Consider the following 21666-nt stretch of genomic DNA (forward strand, 5'->3'; position numbering starts at 1 on the left):
GATAGTTAACCTAAAGGTTAATGTGGTTTAGACAATTAAACTCATAGATCTATTTAAGATCACAGCAGACCGTCCCTCCTGAGTAGACTATCTAGCACTGACCAGGTGACCATTTTTAACTGTTGCCATGCCAACCAATGAGAAATGAGTGAGTCAGAATTATAGTGAATGCAGATTTCTATTTAGATAGAAATGGATCCTTAAATTGGGGGACAAATCAAAGAATAACACTGACTAACATTGAAAACACATTGCAAATGCAGCCAGCCAATGTTCTTGCTGTTTTGACTTAAAAAGCATAAGCTCTACGGAACTAAGCTCTATGGAACTCAATGTTTATACAGCCACAATGGACACAATGCATAAACACAATTCCCATCTCTTGCGGTCTGGTTAGTGGAAAAGTGCATTGTATTCAGAAGAAGGCTTTGATATTTCTAGAGTATTTACTGGTGCAACATTCCAGAGCAATAACAGTCTGCACAGGAATGAACTGTCTCACTTTATGCAACATTTATAGTACTGTAAAATATTTGACGACTGAACACTGCATATTCCTGCTTAATGAGAAATGCCCTTTAGAAGTAAAAGCTGTATATTGTGCTGCTGTCACCTGTTGCGATTGAGAGACATTCCATTTGTCATGTACTAAACGCTTCTTTATGAGATGCTCCAAGCTGTTTATGACACTCACCGCTAATACGGCTCAATACTGGTTATTAACTCCGCTGGAGACGCCATATATCAAAGTACTAACTCTGTCACACAAGATACAAGGAAATCACTGCATACCAATGAAGGTCTAAATGGACAATTCTGCATTCTATATGCTGTGAAGCCTATTGTATTCACTGGCTATAGGTCCCACAATGACAATAATTACAACCTGTCAATGCTATATTGTCTCCCAAAATAGAGATAATGTCCTTCACCAGTGCAATGCTTTGATAAAACCCATACAGCATTTCTCCATAGTCCCTGGTGCACACTAACTGAAGATGTTTATTTATACGTTTGTTTAGTGCATCCTCAGTTCTTCTGTAATGTTAAGAAAGATTTACAGCAGCATATCCCGGGAGCATCTTAAAGAATAGATATCCACTCCTCTAGGTTTGATAGCACTGCGGTTACATCCAAAAATGAGCAGCAGGGTAGTGATTCACTTATCCCAGACCTTTTGTGAAACAGAAGAGCTGCTACTGTCATGATATTGGCTTATATATTGTTGATAAATACTAATAAAATGTTCTGATAGCACAAAAGTTTTAGTTAGAGTTGTCTCAATATCGTTGTTGCAAATACATTTCCAAGTAGTCCTGTGGTTTCTTTCAAACATGTAAGACATGCATACATAAGTGCATTGGATTTACCCTCAGTGAACTCATGGCCATCAATGGCTTTCTTAGTCTTGCCTACAAGATTTACTGTCACTTTATGAACAACAAAATGCCCCACAACCAGACCTTTGGGGACCAGTCTTAAATGGCCTCTAAATTGTGGTATATGACTAATCTTGACTGTGGGTTTGGCCACATGTTGGCCAATGGCACCAATGTTCTCATGGGAAGAAAGCAGAATGTTAGCACTTCCATGGTTGAACAGCAGCTGCCTTCATCTGTTCTTGAGGCTACAGAGAACATTACACCCTTATCTAAAAAAAAAAAAAGATGACAAAAATCAAGGATGGCATATTTTTGAATACATTCACCAAAAGTATTCTGCATGTTACTTTTGGGTCTACTGCTCTACTAGTGTGATATAGGAGGCTGCAAAGTTCTGTTTTGAGTCTATAGGAGACAGGTTTGAGCAAATAATACTCTCTGATGCTTTCCCTGTAGCTGGTTTCAATAATAATTCACAATCTGAAGATCTATGCATTCAAGTTTAACCCAGTCTATTTTCACACAGTCTGTTGTTGCTAAGCAACTTGCTGCTTTATAACTTTGCATAAGTGTCTTTGCTTCTGTAAAGGAGTTGTTACAATCAGTGATTGATGCACAAAGCATTTCCAAATGCTCCTCATGTTGTTGTCTGTTTTTCTTTCCATCGCACCACAATAAACACAATCCTATATTTTGCCACTGATCTCAAACCTTAAAAACTATAATCCATCGTATTTCCATCACAAACACTATCCTCTATGATGCTCGCGCAAGCTCCAATCTATAAACCATCCCTATCCCAAACTTGGATATGCAATGTTATCGTCTGAAAACCGAGAGAAAAAAAAGAATCACCACTTTTATTCAATCTTTTTTGTTCCCATCAAAAGGCCATTTTGTTCTCGGCGGTCTTAATGGTTACAAGATATTCAGCAAAGCACCGCTGATCCGCGCCTCATTGTTCGGACTCCCGCCGAGAGTACAATCTTACTTTTGGAGCAGCGCGGCGGCAGCCATACAATTCCATCAGCATAAACGCTCCACAAACACTCACGCTCAAAGTATAGGGCTGGAAAAACACTACTTCAGACAACAGGAATCCTTTTCTCTGACAGAACAAGCAGGGATAGGACCAACTTCAATTTTCATACCTTAAAAATTTCATAAAATTGAGTTGAGGTTTTTGGTGGAAGGGATTGGTCTGAATGGATATCCAGCTTGTGTATTTGCAGGGATGTTAAAGAAATCAAAATCCAACAATGGAGGAGTGACATCTCCCAAGTTGGAACAGGTTTTTATTTTTATTTTTTATTTTTTTTAGACTTGTCTTTCTTGTACATATGCTGGCTTAAGAAATGCAATGTGGACAAGAAACGGGTGACACCATGGGCTTCTTGGACAGTTTCCTTTTAAAGCATGCATACGACAAGTACAGTTAGATTAATAATTTCCCATTATTTAAAATATTTTGCTAAAAAATATACCTAGCTTTCCCTTGTTTGGACATTTTTTTGTGATGTTTAATACTTTGTAAAATGTTTACATTATGTGACCCAAAAAAACGATCAAATATCCATAAAGTTTTCTGTACGACATTACTGCTCATGAGGGCCAAGAGCAAGTTCTCTCCATCTATCTGTGTCCTGTTAAGAAGTGAAACAAAAAATCAACAAAAAACCCCTTAAAATTTCTTCAGATAATTGCTACTGATTTGATAATGAATATATTCTCCCATCAATATAAGTATGAATTAAAACAGAAAAACCTGTCACCACTTTTTGTTTTCAAATCCTCTCTGAAATCCACATTACAGTTTATCATTTATGTCTTACTGTTTTTTGCTCATGCTATATTATATTTGCCAAGGGCCCCTGCAAGGCTCTTGACAAAATGCTAATTATCATTTTTTTGCTCCCGACTTGTAGATCCATGTATGAAACCTAGCCTCTGCACATTTCTCCACACTGACCACCTGTCTGTCCCCCACCCCGGCCTATGTGCATATGCCCTCCTAAAATCAGCCCACACTTAACACATTCAACTGCGATTGTAGCCTCTCTCGATTTTCGCCTCTGCCGCAGTCAACGTCAGCTGTGTCTTTTTAATTCTCTAATCAGCATCGGGCAGGAGCGCTATCTCCGTCCCCCACTCGATACAGACATCCCACAACACAACCAAATCGCTTTTTTTGTCAAATGTTTTATTGAGTGCCGACATCTGGGCTACTGTAAAACAAGCATTATCTGGCGGCGCGGGCTGGAGGAGCAGGTGCCATTGTCCCCACTGTCAGCTGTGTCACCCGCTGGCAACCGTGATGGAGATTAATGAAGTATCTGGAGAGTTATACGCTGCTCCAAATACTGGGAGTGGGGAATGGAAGGGGGGGTCCTGTCAGATGTTTTAGGATTCCTATGAGGATGGCTGCAAAAAGTGATGGTGGGAGAGATGTGGGGAAAAATAAGAAGAAAAAAAAGAACAAGAGAAAAAGGTGCCATATGTCGAAAGATGAAAAGGTGGTGTGTCACTTCTTCTTGGGGGCATTGGGTGCGTTGAATTTGAAAAAGATGATGTCGCCGTCTTCAACGACGTAGTTGCGGCCCTGTTGCCTGTATTTGCCGGCAGCCTGTAAGGTAACGCGGAGAAACACGGGATCAGTATGTATCAGTATTTGCCAGTTAAAATGTCCAAAATACTGTAATTGTGGGTAGACTGTATAGATGTGTGATCATCTCTTTTTTTTTCATCGGATTTGTCTCATCTCAAAACAGGTGTAGTGAAAGCAAGCTGAAATTGTTTAGAAATTTAGAAATATTCGCAAAATGGAGCTCTTGGTGCTGATTTTCACAACATAAGTACACCAAATATGGTCTGTTGCTACTTAATTCTTACAAGTAAAACAATAAAACTGCTCATAACTGAGAACATGTCAGAGATCTCCTTCAAAAGTATTCCCCGCAGTGCCTTTATAAATGCAAATTAAATACAAGTTTCCTGAAAGTTTTGTAATGACTCTTGGGGAGTCCAAATACATAAGCAGAATTCAGAAGACAACAGGTACAAACGTGTGCGAATAAATATAAATGTTTTGTGAAAAAGCCAGTGTGTGAGAAAGAACACACGCCCCTTGGCAGAAAGAAGCCCCTGCTGGGAGCTCATGTGCTTATAGGTTACAATTGCTTCCACAATCTTTACCAGCCGAGTGCAAATGTCATGCAGTATGTGGTCCTACTGAACTCTCGTACCAGTGTTTCATCCAGGGGCGCTCTGCACTCCCTGCTGAGAGCTTAACCCCACCCCCTTCCCACTTTGTGCCCAATCCCACAATCTCACCACGCCTTTGATTACCCGCGCCATCCTCCAACTCCTCCAGGAAACCCAAATAACTTCTGCGATTTCCCCCCTTTTTTTTTGTGTGTGTACAGTGCGTGTTTGTTCTCCTTCCCTTTCGTCAACTTATAATTTAATTGACTTGAAGTGCTAACACGGACAGGTTTATGCATTCTGCTTCTGCACCGCGCACAATTAATTAGAAGAATCAATGTGGCTTTAAAACGCTCAGGAGACCATTTAATCCGGGCTCGATACTCAGAAACAGAAGAGAGAGAGAGAGGGACGTGTGGAGGAGGGGGGTGTGGGGGGAGGAATCAATGGCTATTTGTGATCCGCGACTATGTATTAAAGCAGACACGGCTAACTGGTTCATTTGCACTTGAAAGCGGCCATCTGGAGCAGCGAGCTTGGCTTAAGCAGATATGATTACTAATAATGTGATATCCCCATACACTGGCCCCCTCTTTCACGGGGCCTATATTCCCCACAACTGCCGTTAAATGGCATGGGCCCTTAATGCCATAGGCTTCATGTTCTTGTAAGGGATTAGGCGAGAGAGCAAGCAAGGAGGCGACACCGCGATGGCCTCGTTCGATAACAATAGTGAGACAGCCCCACGAGACTGAGCGCTTCACCCACTATTTTAGAGCTTATGGGGGGGAGTGGACAATACACGACCACTGCATTGAATATCAAATACCCATTATAGGAGCTTGAATTGTAAATAGATTTCCACGTAGGCCGTCTGAGGTGGGGATGTGTCGGCATAATTACATTACAAGTTGGGTCTCCTTGTTAAACTAAGAAGAGTGAAACTTAATAGAATAAAAGGCACATCTCTGGCACCCAGCGGTGTTTATTATTAACGGCGGGCACTTGCAGCGTTAAATTGCAGCCTCCTAATATTTAACTAATAACTGTCAAATTTAAGCAGCTCATGTCAAGTGTGAAAAAAAAAAAAACACGCACACTTTTTTTTTTTATAGGGTTGTACTCTGCTTGTTGTCCAGGGGTCCCGCCCACGCATTGTCACCACAAATTCACCATGAAATCTGTGAGCACACTCGGGGGAGTACGTCTGAGGGGTTTAAACAGGCACATGGGATTGATTGACCCCCGTTACGCGTCATACTTTTACTCCTTTTTTTGTCGATCCTTTTCATCCTGTCATCTCATTTTTTGAGCTTCGAAATAGAGCCGAGTATTTGTTTGTCATTGAAAATTGTGTCCATTTTTGTTGGGCAATTCTTGAGACTTAATATCGCCACGGGTAAGGAGTCCGCAAACATGCTTCAAGGAACTCAAGGGACAAATTACACACTTGTGGCGGCATTGTTCTGTTAATTCCAATGAACATGTGCTTTGATATTTACACAATAGTACAATAGTAATTACATCATTTGGTTATAATATTTTTGCTCACACAGTCTTGTATAAAGAAACAATAGAGACTCACAATGTGCCTATTGCAATCAATATCACCACAAGACTTTACCAGCAGATGTCACCAAAAACAGCATTTCATTTATTTTTCTTAATTGCTTTGACCTCATGCTGACTCAACGCTGCATCAACTATTTTACCAACGCAAAGCAATAGATGGGAAAGGATTGGGATGTCACACTGGAAGGGGAGCGTATGTATTCACTCCATAGAGCACTTAAAGATTGTAATAACACCGAGTATCCTTCGTTAAAGTGAGCTATACAAGCCCCATTCATGTGGTACTGATCCATGCCGCACTCCTCATTTGGACCATTTCACACTTTGTTTAACTCGCCTCTTTACATCACTGTCACAGCGGCTTGGGCACAGCGGATGTGCAACTGGCGCTCTCTGAGTCCCTCTATAGATGTGCTAAACGCCTGGAGAGGCTGAACAAGTGCTGCCAGTCGCCAGTTAAGACACATTGTGATAAGATATGCACAGCTGGAGTGCCCCACCACTGTTTAGACCCAGCCTGTCAGTAGTGGTGCGAAGTAATTCCTTCCCCTGTGTAAAGGTGAGCCGTCTCTCACTGATCACTGGAGACTCGCTGCTCATCCTCACCTTGACAGCGGTCTCACTGCCTTCCTCTTTAAAATCCTGGAATTTCATCACTTCGGCCATAATGAAGCCCTTCTCAAAGTCGGTGTGGATCTTCCCCGCAGCCTGTGGAGCCTTGGTGCCGTTCTGTCACAAAGGGAAGAGAGAAAGAGAGAAAGAGAGAGACAGTGAATTGTTTTGCTGGAAGATGGATTGCGGCGCGTGCCCGACATGCTGTTTGATGGGGCGATAGCGGGATAAGCAGTACTGGGAGGTGGCGTTCGCTCGCGGGCTGCTGATTTGAGGATAGCTTTCCAGTCGGTTGTGCCCCACGCTAGGCCAACCTGGACACCGATAAGACACCGGCGCTGTTATCAATGCGCGCGTGATTCCCATTCCCCCGGCTGTATTGATTTCTGTCCAAGCAATCTGTGCTCATTGTGGGTCGCTGCCCTGCTCTGTGGTCAGAGCAGCGAGACCCGGAGAGCAGAGAGAGGCCAGGACAGTGAGCCCCTACAGCACCGGGACCTAAAGAGGCCTACAGTCTATGGCCACAGATGACAAAGGGAACTAAGATACTGTAGATATGCCCTTACAGTTAGTTACATTACATATGAAAATGCTCAACAGTGGGAGCAAAAAGTAGTGCCACACTGCCTTGTCCCATGAATATTGAAAACTCATTACTATTAATGCAACAACAATGAAATCTGAAATTAGAATAAAGAAAAAACTTTTAAGAATGAGAGCACAGGATAAATATCTACTCAGTATCTTTCTGGTCGGCAGCAGGTTATCCATAACTAATGAGTTGTTACCATAGGAAATACTGTGGTGGGTCATATATCTATGGAGATAATAGCATTTAGGAATCATAAACGGAACTGGCTTGAGCTATAAAAATTTGGTTGAATAAAAAAACGTGGAAAGCTTGATTTTATTTTGTCTAAGTAAAAAGAAAAACATATTATCATGGGAAATTGTAGTGAAAGAGGACGTTGAATATTGTACATACTTTGGCACACGTGTCTCAAATCTGTTCACTCTAGATTAAAACTGTATTGGATAAAATATTAATGAAACCTATAAAATCATACACCTGCAGACAGAATTCTAGTCTGGGACACCACTGGAGTGGCGACTGATAAAACGTGTAATTTATATGCGTCTGAAATAATGGCGGGCGTGAATGACAAACGATGCGAGTAAGTGACGTGTGTGTTGTGCATCATCCCTGTCCGCTCCCTGCGCTCCTGCGTCTGTGCACTCGGGAACTGTTGAGCACTTTTAATTATGTATATAATCAGGTTGGGGTCAACATATTTCATGCCAAAAGAATGATGCGTATTTAATGACTCTAATACATTACCATCTCTCCGCAATCGCATTGACGGAGCGCTCGCCACTTTAACTACCATTAATCTGCATCAAGGTTTGTCTATGCTGAGAAAAATAGATTAAGGGGGGGATCTTTTTTTTCACCCCCCGTAAGGTGCACTACAAGAGAAGCACATTGTCCTAGTTAAGAGCTATGCAGAGGGGGCTGATAGATAATGGTCACCTCGAGGCTGCCTAATAAAGCATGTTAAAGGATTTGGCTACACGACATTACTGAGTGGAGTTTTTACAATGCAAGATGTATTGGCTTAATATAGTTAGTCAGTGATGCTTACCTGACTAAATGCCTCTCACACACAATCAAGGCCTGGGGTAATTACTTATGTGGAAGACGAGAGCTCTTTGAAGTGTTAGGGACTTATGGAGTAAACAGCCACGACATCCGTCAAAAACGGACTGATGTCACCGGACAAGAATGCAATGCGTCCCGTAAAAAAAAAAGAAAGAAAAAAGGCTACATAAATGCAGTGAGCTCACGTCCTGCTCTGGCCTGTAAATAGGGCCGCCGTAAAAACGATTACAGCCTAAGTTTACAGGTAGAGTGCTAAAATGTAATGAGCCGCAGAAGGGGCAGATTAGGAATGACCAAATTTGAATAATGAATATGTGGAAACAAAATTCACAAATTTATTTATGTTTACGTTTTCTCTGCAGAGACTTATGTTTTCTCTGCAGAGAGCATTTTAGGAGCCTTCTTTTCTGTGTTTCATATCTACATACTTTGCAAATATCGTATAATAGTTGGATCATTCAATGAATACAGCTTTATCATTAACATGGCCCAATGCCTTGGTCATTTAAAGTGGTTAGAACCAAAACTGTAACAAAATCTTTTTATTTATTTAAAAATGCCTAAGTAAAAATGCTTAATGTTAATTATATAAAAAAATAAAAATGAGTTCAAAGTTCAAATAACTACTTGTATGATGAGCTTGTGATTTTAGTTTGCAGTGAATCTCCTGGTCAAGTCAGTTTGCATTTTATCTTCAGCTAGTCTGCTGAAACAATGCCTTTACAATCTTAAAGATGACATTAAAAAACATAACTGCTTTGTATTGGTCTTAATAAAATAAAATGATATTTATTCTCTCATCTTTGTTCCATCTTAAAGGTATTTATGGTTTGTTTGAGTATTAACTTGGACCCACCTCCTCCTGATTCACTATCATGTCCTCTGTTTGTGGAAGAAAACAGTGAGTGAATGTTTGCACAATAAGAGCATGCAGATGCAACATCTGTATTGATGTAACGGCTGTGATGCGCTCCCACACACAGAGCAGCGGCCAGGCCGGCGAGACGCACCGGGAGGAGGAGCCCCCCACGAGCCCCACAAACACTCCAATGAAAGAGCACATCAATTCTGCCACAGACACCCTCCGTCACACAGATTAGGCAGCCACAATGCGCCGCGCCCTTATCTCCCGCGGCAGGAGGAGGCCGTCCGATCGGTGCCGGATGGAAACATTCTCACACACGTAATGGGCAAAATCAATTGTTGCCGTTCCTCAATCAATGTGGCTCCCACTTTCACCGTTCAGCGGCTCACCAGTAAATTGAAGTTATCCTTGGCCTGTAATGACCGGCTAAAGCAGCACCATGACAAAGTTGAGAGAGTGTGATATGGGAGCGGGGCAGTAGCGTGGAACCGTGGATGCTGTGTGCTGATTGGCTGGTTTCTCTTACCCGTATAGTCCAGGCCCGCACCTCGTCTGGGCCGGCCGTGAAGAAGTACTCAAGCTGCAAAACTGCGTAGCCCGCTTTGATGATTTTACTCAGGGCACTGAGGAGACAACACCCACAGAATATAAATTTTAACAAACATCAAGTGATGTAGCGTATTAAAACTATTGTCACAAAAAACCCTGTTCATTTAATTACTCTTCAGAGTAAGCAAACCAACGATAATGTTTTGACGACATCATGACTTTACTGTTTTTATGCAAGGTGTAATACCTACAATAGGCAATAGACACAACTGACAAGAGTGAAGGACAATGTTCTACGTACTCCTAAAATGCAACTACTAAGTAAGTCTTTTTGTTTCTGTATTTACCAATGATAAGTCCATCCTTTCACAGATCAACGCCATACTGTATGCCCCGTTCTGATTTAGTTTATAATACTCCTACCCCCACAAGTGGTCACGTAGAGAAGCACTGAGTCCTGACGCAACTTTGTGTACTAACAAAGTGCATATTGCCCTTTGAAGAATTTCATTAATTAAAGTAATTCCCATTCATTTCCATGCAAACTCATTAATTGACTAAGATAGGTCACTTCATTCCACGTAGCACAGTCAACTCTCTATTGGTCCCTTTGATTAATTGCAAAGCTTGCACCCTCATTTAGCGTTTTTAAGAATTCACTGCGATGCCTCTCCTTCCCCTGCGCCGTCATAATTTTTCTCTCCATAGACATTTTCACACTGGAACAATACGCCAGAATGCCCAAGTTATAATTATACCTACAGATGACAGATGACAGTTAAAAACTTCATTCAGAGGAAAACCCTTTTGACTGAGTTGTTCGGTAAGAAGAGGGATCCTTGGCTTTATAATGGTAATTACTCCTGCCATTTATTATTCTATCAGCACATGCAATTAAAGCAGCGCATGGAGGACACGGCTGATAGTGCGCCGCTGAGGAGGCTGAATCGTAATTAACCTCTGCGTCTTGTGCTCAGAGCAGTAGGCCTCTCTCTCCGCCTCGCTCGCGTCCTGTAGCTGGCTCTCCATCCCGCCGCTGAAGGGGATGACCAGGGCGCCCGGGTCGTGACTGTCCACCCACTCCTTGATCTTCACCAACCTGGGGAAAAAAACAAGGAAATACTGTAGGTACTGCATATATTGTAGGTTTGAGGTGCAAACGCAGTGGGGAAAGTGGTTGAACCTGCTGGTTTACAGTAGTAGGCCACAAAAGAGGGGAAAATGTAACTGCATGAAATGATGAAATTAAATTAAAATAATTTAATTTCTTAATTTGTACTAAATACACAATTAATCTCTATAAAGACCTCATTTAAAGCCACACCGCGTAATTATTCGAACCAAGAAATAGAATCAAATACATGCATTTATTTCATTACTGATATTAATATTGTTGAAAAATACTCAAATAGAACGTGTCACCTCTCCTTAGACCTAGCAGCACCTTACTGGGAACGGGGACGTCTCCAGCTCGTCTCCATGGAGATGTTGACTAAAGTGTGCCAAATATGAGATTCAAACAGGTTTCATCCAAATCCATTCTTTGATTACCCACTCCAGAAATAACATGTGTCAAGCTGGTCATTAGGAGATTTTCTTTTTTGTTTGCAAAGCTGGCAACAGAATAGTCCAAAATGTTACACAGTGTGCCTTTAAATATGTTTATGTAACTACGTGCCATAAAGAAGTATTGTTCACATACTGTTCAAGGTTTTATGTTTTTTTTGGGCTCAAGATGTATTCCATCTTGAAAATAAATTAGCCAGCAGGGCATACACACAGCATGAGGAAAAAAGCAGTTTGAGCATGTTTTTTTTTTTTTTTTTAATATATATTTTAAAATATATGTGTCCTAATTATGATTGATTGTAGAAGTTATCTCCTCAAATTGGATATCCTGCTGAAATAAAGTGGGCTGTAAATGATTCACATTGAAATGATTAACAGATCCTTTCCCATCATAGATTACATTTCAGATGTTTTGAACCAGTTTGAACGTAACTATGTATGAACAAAACAAAAAAGTACAACCTTTTTACAAGATATCTCCAGGCAGCAATGCAAGTGGGACAGTCTGAGTCTGAACACTAGACCAGAGCACACCCTTTCATTATCATCATCTCCCGACTCCACATATGTCTAAATCCAGGAAGAAGTCTGAACCTCCCCTTACTTTAGGGACTTTTGTCATTTTCCTCTCGTCTGCCGTTCCCGTGCAGCAGGACACCTGACATTGCGAACAAAGATATCCCCGCACCTAATGGTAACCCTTGGTCAGAACAATACGAGGGAGTTAGGGCAATTATGAGATTAGCTGGACGAGAATCCCAGGCCTGCGATTTGTCCGATCTCACAGAACAACATCACATAGATCTATTCTTTCACGCGGGCTCCTGGGCTGGATTGATTCAGAGGGCCCCCATCATTATGTGTAATCCAAGTTTCCTGTTTAAAGCCTTTAAGAATCAAAGAGTGGGAGGGGCCAGGACGCCTCAATACCACATCCATTCCAATAACAATGTCACCATTTTATCACCTCCAGCGCCATATCATGAGCCAACCTATTGATTATCAATAGACTGTATATATGACCAGAAACACGCCAGGGGGAGGACGCACATGTGGTATATGATGTGAAAGTATATCTCTTACCGTAGGAATACACAGTGGTTTGATGTAAAAGTTGCTCTACTTTTCTGAACCAGGTGTATTTTGTCGAGTACATTACAAGGTACAATACTTTGTTCATTTAAGTTGGTAATGTTTGTTTATTATTTGTACAGGGACAGGATATAACATTGACCAAGACAAAGGCAGATGTAGAACCATATAGAGCAGCTGAGTTTGAGTCCTGGGGGATATTTTTGTTGATGTTGTGTATTGTTATTAGCTTATTTCGGGACAGTGCAGGTTAAAGTACAATATGTACGTTTTTATGTCAAAAAAGAGAAGAAAAGGGTTGACATTAGCGCATATTGGACCTTTCAGTGACTAAGTGGCTGTATGGGCAGCTAGCTTGCCGCCTTACCATCCTGGTGGCCTCTATAATGCTTCAAGATTTTTTTTCAAGGTTTTTGGTAGGTTTTCTGGATTGAATGCATGCATAACCATGGAGATGGTTCAATCAACTGTGAAAATCTACCAAAAACCCTAAAACAATTGATCATGGCGGCTCTTAGGTAGGCTGAGGAGAATGATTCCCCTCTATATTTTTTTATACAGAGGCGGCAACAGAAAAATCAAAACGAGCCCATGCAATCAGATTTGCGTCACGTGTTGTTCACGAGCAGCGTCACTCACAGGATTTGAGACCTCAATACCAATCTACGAATGGCGTACGAGGGAAAGAGCGTGTCTCCAATCATGACCAAATGACCAAAGCACATCGATAGTAGGTGAGTTTTGTGATCATCAACGGTAAACGCCCACCCTTCGCTGATTGGTTTACTCCACTTCCTGTTAGCTTGTGTATGTACCGCATGGGAAATGGAATTGACACAGCCCGTCACCAGACTCAATCTCTGCTACAGCGGTGAGTCTAGTTCCCAGGCTATAGGTCTTAGGGGCCACCGGGAGGGTGAGTAAAGGCGCTATGCTAACCACCCAAGCAGCCGCTGGGTCACTGACTCCTGCATGTAAACCATGACGGTAGAACATTGATGCACCGAGGGCTAGCAATTTGGCTGTGTTTTGGAGCCTGTCAGTATATCTACAATGAAATATTCAGAACTAGAAATAAAACTAGCCAAAGGAAAAATTAGGACGATGTAGCACATGCTATGGCAAACACGTGGAGGTAATGATGACAAGCCTGTGTACAATAATGACTGAAGGAGGGGCAGCAAGGAACTTCCGGAGCCAGCCCTCATTTCCTAGCCCATGTTTTTCACAGTATGATGTAAATATGTTGCAGCAAACTTGTTTCCATTAGTTGTCCCACACTTTCACTCACAAACACACTCTCATTCATCCTGACCGGGCCAATTGTACATGCTTTTAGTGCAAGGGGAAATCAGAGCACCAAACAGAAACCTATGCAAACTATGGAGGGACATTCAAACTCCACATAGAAATGACTCAGCTTTGGAATCGAACGCGGGACCTTCTTACTGTGAGCGTTAACCACGTGTGACATCGTGCTGTGCTTTGATGTTGTGAACTCTTCTGTTGAACTCGTGTAGTTTGTGCAGGTCCATCGGTTAGGTTTTACTGAAATAAAAGTGTGTATGCTGTTCATTGTGTTTTTAACAATAGCTCATATTCACACTTCAGGTTCTGCTCTGCTCAGATCTTTTAGCCCAGGAAGCGTAACCTAATATTTCCCTTTCGGTGCTTATTGTGTGTGCACGGCTGACGTTTGACTGCCACCGCAATAAGGAGCTGGCTAATGTCTCTGCGATAAAAGGAAAAATAAAATACATTTAGTCTGATCCCAAAACGCGAAACACAGCAGACTGTGGTGCGCTCTGAGCGGGGAAAAATCCAATCTGAGATAATAACAGCTGTAGTTTGTCACTTTGGGCGCACAGCTGTCTATTTGGTGGCACGTTATTTGCATTCCTCAGGTACGGCGTTGTTCTCTCCGGGCGGCTGAATAATGATCACAAATCACTCTCTCCAAACCAGTCAAGGGCTGTGATCCTGTGAATAGACCATTGTACCTGAGACTGTAATTGGTGAAGACTTGACAGAGCCGCAGCCAAGGCAGCCCGGTAACAAAGAGGCTCTCGGTGGAAGGCTGAGGGATGATTTTAATAATGTGAAGGCGAGATGGAGAACAAATGAGCGCGTGGGGTCTAGGGGGTCCGGGCCCTGACTGACACGGGACCAGACTAACACCAGGAACACCCCCTTCAACCCAACTCCCCAAACAAAAGCACTGTCAATTAAGAACCGCGATCCTCCGTCAGCGCGCGTCCCCAAAACCGGCTCCGACGACTTCTGCGCAATTTGTTTCTGTGTCCGGTCCAATTATTTGGACCACCACTCAACATGCGAAGGCAAATTGGGGAATGTTTATGTAAAACGTGAAACAGTCTTTTTTTAGTGTCTTTTCTTATTCACAAACAATGAGAGCATCTCTGCCACTTACAGGCGGTGATGCAGCTTCCTTTGACAAGGTGGCTCTGCCATTAACTAACCAAGTTGGGTTTCCTTTTTCATGTTGATAAGAAATAAGTATTTTAAGTTGTATTTTAAGTTGTGTGCATAACAATGACCTTTTCAGTCTCACAGTATATCAAATATAGAGTAAAATTCTTTGGATTTTTGATTAACTTTCAACAAAAACAACGTTCTTTCATGTCAAAGTGCCTTGATCGAAGTGTACATTTAAATCATTTGTGTGCATTTTCCTTCAGTGTTTGAATCATTAAAGTAAAGATTTGTTTTGTCATCAAAGCTATTGTAAAAGCACACCAAAAACCTACTTTTTTAATGAATTAGTTGTTTATTACATTAATGTGACTTGCTTATATACTTATTCCTGTGTTGGGATGTTACAAAGAGTTAGAAAACTATCTTTAACTTTTCAAACCAAGTACTGGGTTAATGTAACAGCACTGTGCTTCTATCACCACTGTAGCACATGTTATCCATTGCATACATGATGAGTGATTTGAAACCTTTGAATCCAGAATAGCTGTGTGGTTGTGTGCATGTTTTCTGCTTCTATTATGCCCTTGCTCTGAGTGCCATCTCTAACAGAAAGATTCAGCACTTTCGGCTCCTGCTCCCTCTCTGAACAAATGATGCCTGAAATTTTTATTCTTTTTATAATGGAATTCCAATGGCCTACGCTGCAAATCAAGTGGAAATTTTTGCATATCAAGAGGGAAAAATTAAATGTTAACCACGTTTTAATGTGATTAAGGGTGACAGGGACATTATTTCTGCTAATCACTCACGGGCTTGAAGACTCGGGCTTGTGTTTGCACGTTTCCCCCTCAGAATACAGACTTTTAGCCTCTGCGTTTGCCTCTCTCCTACTTGTCGCGATGTAAACACGCCATGAATTATTGAGGAAGTGATTAGAGTTGGAGAATTTGAAAGTGACACTAAACAAACAGATCGTTTGTCAATCTCTTCCTCCATCTGAACCGGTGTAATGTTAGCTTTAGGCGCTCTGCATCTAATCTAAAGAACAATATATGGAACGACCAAATGGGGGGGGGGGACAAAAACAATTGTCGCTTCCACAACAGGCGGGCGTTTGAATGGGGGCGTCCCGCGGGGGGCCACCCTCTGGGGCTAGTCTATTTGTCGTTTTGTGTGGGAATCTTGACGGGGGATAATTCCTGTGTTTCCTTGCGCCTGGGGCTTCGCCGGGCTTTGCTGCAGCTTTGATCTTCTTAAACGGCTCAGAAGGAGAAGACAATGGGAGTCGCTCAAGTACAGGGCCCCGGCTACCTGAGACAATGACCCGGGCCCGCTCCCGTTCGCTCTTTCATACAGGTGGGCCTTATTAGAAGCGCTTAGGCCTGTTAAGCCGTAAAGGGCGGGCCTTAAGAGCTCCTTTCACATGCGGCTCAGCTCAGGGGTAAGCCGCTGTACCTGCACACTCCACCGACACACCCTCAGGTGCAGCCGAACGGGAACGCTCCCAGGGCAATAACATGGTAACTTGCACTATTCATAACTCTCAGCATGTCGATGATGACTGACGGCAGACAATAAACAGACCAAAACAATGCTGATCGTTCGTTCAAGTAGACCAAACATTATTGTATTAAAAATGTCAATGTCAGTCACGATGTTTCTTTTTTGTGTCACCTAATAATACAATAACTATAATTTGCTGATGTATTGTCCGAGCCTAATGAGAGTATTAATAGAATAAACAGCTGTAACAGTAAATATTTTCTCTTCTTACCACTAATCTTGTCTGACATTATATTTTTCTTATTGCCGGCGTCTCCTCTCCTCTTCTCACATCTTATTTTTATCTTGTCGGTTTCTGTGCGTTGGGAGACAGATAAGATGAGCTCATGGTGTCTTTTGAGGCTGGGACATCAGGGGGCCTCAGTGGGAAGCTTTTCATCTTCCCAGTGAGTGGCGAGCTCCTGAGCACAGGCAGAGGAGAGAGCGGAGGAGACGAGCGGCTGTTCTCTGCTCTGTGTGTCCACGCACAGACCCAGGGGCATGAGACATCAGGGGCCCGAGCGGAGCGAGCACATCTGACACGCGGGCCTCGATACATCACCAATATATCAAATTGCAACTGCTTTTCAGTCTTCAAAGAGCCGCAATCCAGGGGAAACACAACACAGCGCCGGCACAATGGGAGCGACTTTAATTAAGAGCATCATTTCACATCACAGCTCAAACAAAGCTCGAGGGTGTGCGGTTAACAAGCTTTTCTGAACAACTTTCACTGCTTTGATACCCACACCCGTTCAGGGGCTCTGGGGGCTGCAGAAGTTAGGTGTGCTGTTCAGCAAAGAGATGATCAACTTTACAACAAATTGTAATAAAGAGGGATGTCAACATTGTAAGCTATGATTTGGGGTTTTGTAAAATTGTATAGTACCACGAGCAACCGTTAAAATGTAAGTGTTATCATTTGTTCTTTTATAATTAATACTTCAAATGACCATTAGGTTTAAAAGCCCATTGGAAAAGGCAGTCACACACTGAACCCCCTTTCAGCTTGGGGCTCAAGGCAATCCTCTTGTTTGGTGATGATGTCATCACTCTACTTCCAGGTCGCAATTCAGCTCTCTTCAGGGGACTTGCTGATTTGAACCTTTAGCCTCAGAGCTTTGTACGATACTCTTTTTAAACATCTTATTGCAGATGACGTATTGAAGTATTACTCTGGATTATCTTAATGCTTTCCTGGCATCAATTATGATTTTTTTTTTTCCATACACAATGAAGACTTATTTTGAATACAAAAAGTGTATTCATTTTGACTGGAGAACTACTTACTAGGGCAGGGCGATGTGGCCTAAAATCTATATCACGATATAAAAAAGAAATATCATGATAACGATATATTGGACGATATAATTGACAACTGACACATTTTTTCAATATCCCAGCCTTACGCCTATTGAGAAGATTAATTCAGTGATATTTTCTTCTTCTTTTTTTTTTTACAGCAAACTGATGTCCTCGCAAATAAGATCTAATCAAACAGTTTACATCCTTTATTTCATTTCATTTGACTTTTTAAGCACTACAGTCAGTGCTGCTCTGATGGAGCTGAGCTGAACATCAATTATATCATGTCCACAACGATATCAAAAAATTATATCGCGATAACGATATGTGATACAATATGGCCCACCCCTACTACTTACAATTATTACATTTAAATGCAGTTACAGTTTTGGGCCTTTTGGTTGATGTTAATTCACAAAGACTATGGTAAAGTTGTTGTTTTTGTCGATGGAGCTGGGTGCAGTTTGGATCTGGAAGTAGCTTAACATTTCTGTAACAAATTTAACACACACAAAAATACATGTAAATACAACATGTTGGGGTTCCCATTACGACAGGTTGAGGTCTTTCACTGAACTCTTCATGGCATGGATTGTAGTATTAGTTTCAATGGGACGATTTAAAACTGGGCAAAATAAGCAAAACCAACAGTTGACTCCCTCTGAGCCACTTTTAGGCCTTTTGTAAATGACTGTGTAAAGTAAGTGCAGCCCAAACCTAAAGTGGTTCTTTAACAATCAACAAAATGTGCCTAAAAAATTTATTTATTCAAAGTAGCAGACACAAACATTATTTAAAGCCTTGTTAAAAATCACACGGCACATGTCGAGAAGATGAAAAATTCAAAGCCGCGGGAGCATGTCCTACATCACCCAAAATAATTCTCTATATGGGGTACCCGCGCTGTCATTCAGAGCAGTTGACTGGGCCAGAGAAAATAAGGGCTGGGGGAGAGAGGGAGAGGGGGAGTCATCAAGATGTGACAATTGTGACAAGAGCAGGCAAAGTGTAGTGGCGCCGCGCAGCACACGGATTCCTCCATCTCGTCTTTTCTCCCCCGTGACAGCTTAATGTCTACCACATGCAATATTTATTCTCATCGTGTGTCAGACTGTCGAGCTGTCCTCGCCGGCACAAAGAATGCCACTTATTAGAATAAAGCACGAGCGAGGTAATCAAGGACATATGTAACATCAGACAATCACGGCCTCGTCCAATTCTGTCTGCGCCGCGACTCAACAATAATGCTGCTAATAGGTGTTCGAGAGCGGGATGTGGCAACACTAAATTCATTTTTATTTGTCTCATTAGGGGTGAGAGAGGCTGGGCCGGGGCTTTCCTTTCTGCCTCTAGTGCATCGGTCATGACCCTGTAGCACAAAGATGGGCAAACAAGGACGCTAAAACACGCCTGTTTTTGGACGCAGGATTTCATGTAAAATTATTCTTAAAGCAGTGAAAGTACATAAAGGAAACACAGTAAGTCTATGCTGCATACACTGGGATTTTCTTTTCTCCCCAATTTTTCTCCAAATATTCCAACGGGTGTCCCTTAAAGGCCTTATGTACGGCATCATATGTCACATTCAGTACTTATGTTCTTTCAATACATAACATGTACTACCAGGGTAAAAATCGCTAATTTCATGCTACTTTTACCAGGAGGAGGAAGAAAGAGAATCCAGTTGTTGTTGTTGATGTTCTTGATGATGCTACAAAATACTAAGTTCACATGCCCCATCTCCAGTAAATATTATTGTTCCATAAAATGCTGTGACGTGTTCTGAAACCCAGCAGTATCAGCAGAAGACACACAATGGGAAACAGATTAAATACACAGAACAACTCGCCATCTCTCAAGTTCAGTTTAGCCTTAGCAGATAACAGTGGACTTGAAGTGAGCAGGGGCGAGCTATTATTACTCTAAGGACTACTGAATCATGGTGCGTCATGAAACGCATTTGCCAATAGTTATATAGGTCAGGATTCTTCAATTATGAGAGAAGCTGTAAAGTCTCAAGAAAGAAAACAAGTTTGATATCATTAGTAACAGGATAGTGTCTGTTCCTGTACAACAAAGACCAAGGGGGCTGACACATGACAACAGGGCCTGTCATTACCTGGACCAGGGACAGTCTGCAGCACTAAAACTCACCAACAGACTTCATTAGCACCATCTGGTTCAGCTTTACTGCACCGTCTCACTCTCCTCTGTTGTTTTCTATCATACAAAACCTGCCACGGCCAACTAGAGGAGCGGAAGAGGCACACATTATTGGAAAAGTTTTTGCCCGGCCACGGGGTCCCGCACTGGACAAGGCCAGAGTGGACAAACTAGAAGTGGTCTTGGCTTTGAAAGCAGCACTGGAACTCCACAGACCGTATTTCCTAAAAAAAAAAAAAAAAAAAAAAAAAAAAACTTGGAAGGGGCCAGCGGTTTTGCACTCAATAAACTGGAGTTGTGTTTATGACCGTATTGGTTTGGAGGAGCTCAAGTAGAGAGGAGAGTGGGGTTTCAGTGGATCGTTACAGGCTGCCTCAAAATCTCTAAATCCCAAGGCATATGTGACAAAAGCATCAAACAAACAACAAATGTTAAAAATAAATAAATACATAAAAGATAGACATGCCAAATACTTATCATAACATTGTGTATGTGCATAATGTCTGTAGTGGCTAGAAATGTTTCCACTGACTGCTGACTGTGATCGAGCATCTCTACTGTAGTGAATAAAGCTCCCCCTAAAGGCCAAAACCGGTACACGCAAATTATTGTCCAGCAAGGAGGACGTTTATCTTTGGTTTCACTTCAAAAACAGAAAAACACAAGACAAATCAGCACCAGTGTCACATCTCTGCCAGAAAGTCATTCCGGAATGAAATGACATCAAATAGCTAAATACTTGCTATTTGTCAATCAACAAAAATATATATGAATAAAATTGTTAAAGTTAAAATAAAGGGGTAGACAAATATTGACACTTTTCAATATATATATAGTGATTTTTGTGACAATATCAGCTACATCTATGGAGCAGGATCTTCCGATCAATCGTATTGTTTTAATTGTGTTGAAGCCTATGTTATAAATGAGCAAGTGCAAACAAACAGGATGGTGATAACTTCAGACATTAGTGGAACCACATTTGTGCATTAAAATGTCGACTAAAAAGGATGAAGTATGATTTAGATGATTTATGTTACGGATCAATGTAGTGCTAATTATAATTATTTGTGTGACAGGCAGCCATTAAAGCATATTTGCTGGCTTCAGCTGTTTGCCAAACTGAACCTACTTGACATGATAAGCAAAACATGTAATAATCCCAATCTTAGCTCATATTTGGTAAATGTATTCTATGTATTTAAAGGCCATTGCAGTCACTTTCTGGAGACATTTCATGACTTCGAAGGATTTACTTTTAGGGACCTGTTTTTGTTCCTTTAGGAGCATCCTGGTAGGAGAAAAAGCCTTCACTTTCCCATAACATATTACAGAGCGGTGCACTCACACTTACATACACACATTTAATAGAAGCCTGGTGCGGTAGTAGCCTGCCGTTCGCTCTCACTCTCTGGGAGCAGAGCACTCAGAGGCAGGCCACGCTCGCCGGCTTCCTTAAAGGTCAACTCATCTACTTAAGAGGCACCAATTTACTTTAATGTACATTGTCCAAAAGAACAAGAGCAGGAGGAAGGAAAATGCCATCAAAAACATCCGCGCATAGGGATTTTTTTTTTCCGTGGCAAAGCCTGACGGCTCAGGGGAAAAATGGATCAAGAGAATCAATGAAGTATAAGTCTTCAGGTGTCAATTATGTCAAAGCTTGTAAAATAAACAATATTTGTGGAGACAGGTGTAAACAGGCAGCCGCCGCACAC

At 41.8% G+C, this 21666-nt stretch overlaps 1 protein-coding gene across 2 annotated transcripts in view; it reads right to left on the reverse strand.

The window, feature by feature from the left end:
- Positions 1-3807: 3807 nt before the first annotated feature.
- LOC306968009 (obg-like ATPase 1) overlaps positions 3808-21666 on the reverse strand; it is a 46999-nt gene continuing 29140 nt past the window's right edge. Inside the window, exons 7-10 of one of the 2 annotated variants that reach the window (XM_079563247.1) lie at positions 10800-10940; positions 9819-9915; positions 6762-6884; positions 3808-4005 (exon numbers count right to left, since the gene is read on the reverse strand). In XM_079563247.1, coding sequence (XP_079419373.1) covers positions 3904-4005; positions 6762-6884; positions 9819-9915; positions 10800-10940 — 463 coding nt within the window. In that variant the 3' untranslated portion in view covers positions 3808-3903. The remainder of the gene's footprint in view (positions 4006-6761; positions 6885-9818; positions 9916-10799; positions 10941-21666) is intronic. The other variant, XM_079563248.1, reaches the window with a different exon arrangement.

The sequence above is a fragment of the Gobius niger genome, assembly GCF_951799975.1.
Source record: "Gobius niger genome assembly, chromosome: 9".
Lineage (NCBI taxonomy): Eukaryota > Metazoa > Chordata > Actinopteri > Gobiiformes > Gobiidae > Gobius > Gobius niger.